The sequence below is a fragment of the Engraulis encrasicolus genome, chromosome 7, assembly GCF_034702125.1.
Source record: "Engraulis encrasicolus isolate BLACKSEA-1 chromosome 7, IST_EnEncr_1.0, whole genome shotgun sequence".
Taxonomy (NCBI): domain Eukaryota; kingdom Metazoa; phylum Chordata; class Actinopteri; order Clupeiformes; family Engraulidae; genus Engraulis; species Engraulis encrasicolus.
The window spans coordinates 47,305,910-47,312,133 of NC_085863.1; the positions used below are offsets into that span (position 1 = coordinate 47,305,910).

Below are 6,224 nucleotides of genomic sequence, written 5' to 3' on the forward strand. Positions count from 1 at the left end.
GAATTAATTGTGCTGGCATTTACCATGGTGTGGCTGACTGTTGGGGTTGCCTATAGGCAATTGTGCCTATTAGTAAAACCGTCTCTGGGGGTAAGACTGAATAAGGTGATTCTTTTCTGTGATAAACAGCAGCACATGAAGCCCCTGCATGCCTCTGGCTATACTTGTACTTTGGCTCCATCTTATGGACAGATTTGTATCACTACACCACCCACCTTGGCCACAACAAGAATTACTCTGCAACAAACTTGACAACACTTAGTACAACATTCAAAATCTCACAATGGTGACAAATTATTATTTTTTTAATTTCCAGGACTCAAGACAGGACTCAGACATCCTGGATCAGGATCTGAACAGACAGACAGACAGACACATAGACAGACACATAGACAGACAGACAGACACACAGACAGACAGACACATAGACAGACAGACAGACAGACACATAGACAGACAGACAGACAGACAGACAGACATGCAGGCAGGCAGACCGACAGACAGACAGGCAGTCATAGTGACAGACAAACAGACAGACATGAACATATAAGTTCATATGTTCATCTTGGCGGAGGTCATCACTAAGGTACTAAGCTAAGCTGTCTCTCTCTCTCTCTTCTCTACAGTTACAACGCTCACGACTACTACAGCCGTATCCCTGAGCTGAAGCAGTGCATGGACCAGATCTCCGGAGGTTACTTCAGCCCCAAGGAGCCTGGTCTCTTCAAGGACATCGTGGACCTGCTGATGTACCACGACAGGTACGGACAGAAGATCACAGCTGAGACTCTCTCTCTCACACACACACACCCAGATGCACGCGCGCCCACACACATGCATGCACGCACGCACGAAGGCACGCGCACACACACATGCACGCACGCATGCAGGAACGCAGACACACACACACACACACACACACACACACACACACACACACACACACACACACACACACACACACACACACACACACACACACACACACACACACCCTACATTACATTACATTACTTTACAATACAATATTACACTACAAAACCAGAAACCAACAAGAAAACGTTATCTTTTTATCATGTTATTTAGGTTACTTACAGTTATTTAAATACAGGGACTGAAGACAAAAGATGACTCTCACATAGTGTACACACACACACACACACACTTTTATCCTTTTATTTGAATTACAGTAATTTAGTTTCAGGGTATTGGTTTTAGTCCCTGGAGCATGTCTCTGGAGTATGTGCTGTATGTGAATGATATGAGATTAGATGAAGTTGATTAAGTTAATGTTGATTAGGTTTAATTAGGTTAATCTTAATTGCCCAGTGCTGTCTTACCTGGATTACATAATTTGTGCAGTTCTGTTTTACAGTATAATATTACATTGTTTTTGAACGTAGTATGTGTCGCTAAACAAAGCAAAGGCGTAATGAGAAACCCACTGATTTGCTCTTCAGGTTCAAGGTGTTTGCTGATTATGAAGATTACATTAAATGTCAAGACCATGTCAGCGCTGTCTACAAGGTCAGTATGGGTTAAAGAGTTTCTCTCTCTCTCTTTCTTTCTCTCTCTTTCTCTCTCTCTCTCTATGTGCATAGAAATTTTGCATCATTCTTTCATGTGATGTGATGATACTTGTCTCTCTCTCTATCTCTTTCTCTCTCACACACACACACACACACACACACACACACACACACACACACACACACACACACACACACACACACACACACACACACACACACACACACACACACACACACCCACCCACACGCACACACACACTCACTCACTCACTCACTCTCACTCATTATTCTTGAGTAGATCATAGTGGTTTCTCTGCTCTTATGTATTTTGTCTGCCTCTCTCTCCTCTTAATTCCCACACCCACAGAACCCCAAGGTATGGACCAAGAAGGTGATCTACAACATTGCTGGCAGCGGCAAGTTCTCCAGCGACCGCACCATTTCTCAGTACGCTCGCGAGATCTGGGGTGTGGAGCCCACACTGGAGAAGATCGCCGCTCCCGATGACCCCAAGTGAGAGCCTCGCTGCTCTCCACATTCACCCGCCCTTTCCTTTGGCCCGCGTACTGCGGCTGTGCAGGTGTAAAAAAAAGCATCCGGCCCATCATGGAAGACCTCTGTTGAGAAGAAGGAGTTGTGGTGTTGCTGCTTTTTGAGCTCTTGGGTGAATTACGGTCTGTGAAGCTGTACTATATATATACGACAACCCTGAATTTCTACATTATGTATGCGTGTGTGCCTCGTTACGGTCGACGTGTGCCATTCCCTTACTTTAGACTCAACCCTCCACCCAGATGGACACCAAAGCCATCTGTCAATATTCAACCCAAAACAGTTTAACAGTTGTTCTGCAGGCGCCAGGAAGAAATTGAAGTTAAATTTTTATGGAAGGGATAGTGTTCCACATGGACGTCAATCTTCTTGTGCAATGCGATGAATGCAAATATCAGAAAAAAAACATTGAAAACACCTGTAGTCTTTCAGCCAGGTTAATATTCCTGTTTTTAGTCTGCAACCATTTCATTTACCATTATAACTGACTTACCCCTTTAAAAGTATGTGTGAGTGTGAGTATGTATGAATGTACTAAACTTATGCTTGTTGGGAAATTCATAAAAGGCATAACCAGTAGCGTGACAAAGATGACGAGTTACCACCAAGAAAATGTCTGTTGAAGCTGTTATAGTGAACAACTGATTGTTGTTTTTTTTGTTTTTCAATAAACTACAGTAAACAAATCAAATATACTACACTTGTGATTTGATGTTTGAACTGTGCAAACACATGTTAAACAATTTATTGTAAAACTCTTTTTTAACAACTAGAAATGCACTCAGAGAGTGCAGACATCCGCTGTTGATTGATAGAACATGAGACTATTTGTCTCTGCCTTCTTTTTGTGGAGTTAGAAACTGGGATGTCAAAATTCACCCTATCCCGCAATGGTGAAGAATCTTTAGTCATTTCCAACAACTCCACAAAGTTTCATCAAAATCTGTTCTGACTTTTTGAGTCATCCTGCTGACAGACAAACAAACAAACAGACAGACAAACAAACAGACAAACCAACGTGACCGAAACATAATCTCCTTGGCGGAGGTAATAAACATAGTATATATACACACGAGACATTTTCATACACACATTAACCCCAAGAGACAGAGTGGGGCAAGGGTTTAGTACACCGACACAAAGATGGTAAATCATTGAAGATGGTTTCTTTAATTGGTCACCTCCGTCATTGTCCTCACGGGCCAAGAACACTCTCTGTGTCTTACGTGAGCGTGACAAATGCAAAATCTTCACACGACATTGGTGCAGGTTGCTCCTCGGACCAAACTCCCTGTCTTGTCTGTAGTTTGGCAACTGGCCAGCACATTTGTCCAATAAAATGCCCTAGTGTGACCTTAGTGCTGGTAAGAAATCTTTACTAATTTTAGCAGTTTATTGAAAAAATGCTATCCATTCACAAATCAATATTTCTTTTTTCATGTTGGTCTGGTCTGGTTTTATAGCCAAAGATGTCAATGACTGGTATGTGAAAAAATGGCAGATGTATATGGAGATGATCCACCTAATTCATTCATGAAAAGTATACATTTCCAAGCCACAGTGAAAAACTTATTGTTAAGTATTGTTACTTATTATTAAAGATTAGATGACTGTAGTGAATATTAAAGGTACACTGTGTAAGATGTTTAGTTGTTTATTTCCAGAATGCATGCTACCCATTCACTAATGTTACCTTTCTCATGAATACTTACCACCACCATCAAAGTATTCATTGTGACTGGAACATTTTCACTTTTCATACATTAAAAGGGGGATCTTGTCCATGGTCCGCCATTTAAAATTTCCAGAAATAGCCAATTTTAGCTGCAAAAATGACAGTACTTGGGCCATACTAGAAAATATTAGTTTATTACTTAGTAAACTTTCATGAAAAGATCAAATTTGGCAATAGGCAGCCCAGTTTCAATGAGCAGCATAGTTGCAGTACCTTTTTTGACCATATCCTGCACAGTGTACCTTTAAGAAATGATTCAATCTATGAATGGAATGGGCAGCATTATGGAAACAAATAAAAGAAAGATTACACACTCCACCTTTTAATAAATCATAGGCTACACTTGTCACACATGATGCCACAATATTGCTAATATATAATCATAATTCTTCCATTCATGTTAACCCTTTAAAAGGCACACACATTTCAGCTCCAACCTGAAAAAAAAGTGCTCCAGGCCACTGCTGATGAGTCAAAAGTCAAATGCCTGATGTTTCCTGATTAATTTGATATAACTCACTTGGTAGTTACACACTTGTAGAGAGGCATGCAGGGGCATTTGTGTTAGGTGTGCAGGTAATCGGAAGTGATCAAATATAGTCACTTGCCCTATGAAGGGTTAATGAATAGAAATATAATATAATGCCTTTAATGGTCTTGTCCCTGACTGTTGAGTTCTCAGAGGTAACAGAGCAGACTGTCATCTGTTCTGCCACCTCATGCTGTTTCTCCAACCACAGACCAAATTCCTCAGACACAGCAGGGAAACAAAATACACAGCTCTGTATCAGATTCGAAAGGTCTTCAGACTAACTAGTATTAACTGGTATGTTGTGTTTGTTCAGATGAGTTGTTAAAAAGAATTGTTTATTGGTGATTTCACATTTCAACTGGTATCCATGGTACACTGAGTCCTAAGCCTTTGATTCCAGGAAATGTTTCCATTGTGATTACCGACTTAACAGGTTGATATCCAACAAAGTCAACCACAACCACAAAGGACAATATAAGGCATAAGTGTCATAAACGATCAATTTTAAAAACATACATGGTAACTGAGAGATCATTTGAAAAATGAATACCAAAACAGACTAAGGCTAAATCCCATTTCTAATTTCTACCCCTACCCCTACACCTTCCCCTTGCCCCTCGTCCCGTCCCCAGAAGGTTCCAAGAGGTTCCCAGAAACAAAGCTCGAACTTATAGGATAACTTCTGCCCATTTTAATATGCTGTCGTATCGCTCCCGCTACCCTCGACTCGTTTTTCAATGCAGCCCTTTCCGAGATCTGAGCTGTTCTAATGGGGGCAGAATTTGTTTATATTAAAACTTTCTTAACATAGGCCTACTCCAAATATTATTCCAAAAGGTATCGCTGTTTGCTAGTTGTCTGCTGACGTTGCATAACCATTTGGATGTTATTGGGAACAAATCAAGATGTTTTTTGAAATGTAAACAAGTGCCTGCCCCCATTACAATTCCCAGGATCTCGGAAAAGGCTGAAAAAAAAAAATCTCAGGTACTGACAATTCCAGGGTAGTGTGAGCATTACAACTGCATGTTGAAATTGGCAGAGGTGAAGTTATCCTTTAACAGCTAACCGTCAAACGGCAGTGTTCTTTTTTAGTCAAAACTCAAACATCAGGGGACTAGTATTCCTGTTTATCCGTGTGTGTGTGTTTGTGTGTGTGTGTGTGTGTGTGTGTGTGTGTGTGTGTGTGTGTGTGTGTGTGTGTGTGTGTGTGTGTGTGTGTGTGTGTGTGCGCGCGTATGTGCATAGTCTGCATACGTGCACCGGCATGAATGAATGTGTGTGCATGTGGATAAGAAGATGTGTGTATGCGCAAATACGTATATCTGTGAGTATGTACTGTATGTCTACTGTATGTGTGTGTAGATGAGGACAATGAAGATCTATAGCCTATCTGCAAACCATGCAGCACAGAGTGGTCCAGGGATACTTGACGGGTGAGGCATAAATGCAATATTGTTGTGTGCTGTGGAGTGTTGTGTCACAATGACAATGGGAAAAGGAGTTTCCAGTTGGGCTTTCACTTCAGATTTTAGACCCGATAGGCCCAAAGCTACAGCAGATAAAGAACATATTCTGAGCAGACAAATGTCATGATGCACTTGTGGATCCACACTAGCTTTCATTTATGCATTTCTCAATGGTCACATGATCATTCATCAAGGTATTGTACTGCATTTTTTAAGTAGTTCCACAATTTATGCTGAATCCCATTTCACACCTTAGCCCTACGCCGTTCCCCTTCTCCTCCATTTTGCGCGTCCATGTGTAGGGGTAGGCCTAGTGGCGTCTCAATTCACGTTAAGACAGAGGGGTAGGGGTTAGAGCATGACACGAGAGTGGATTTTCACTCCCGTCCCATCCCGGTCCCAAA

At 41.4% G+C, this 6,224-nt stretch overlaps 1 protein-coding gene across 1 annotated transcript in view; it reads left to right on the forward strand.

Annotated features, from left to right (window-relative positions):
- pygma (phosphorylase, glycogen, muscle A) overlaps positions 1-2,779 on the forward strand; it is a 31,544-nt gene extending 28,765 nt beyond the window's left edge. The window contains exons 18-20 of the mRNA XM_063203738.1: positions 627-761; positions 1,461-1,527; positions 1,900-2,779. Coding sequence (XP_063059808.1) covers positions 627-761; positions 1,461-1,527; positions 1,900-2,049 — 352 coding nt within the window. The 3' untranslated portion in view covers positions 2,050-2,779. The remainder of the gene's footprint in view (positions 1-626; positions 762-1,460; positions 1,528-1,899) is intronic.
- Positions 2,780-6,224: the final 3,445 nt, after the last annotated feature.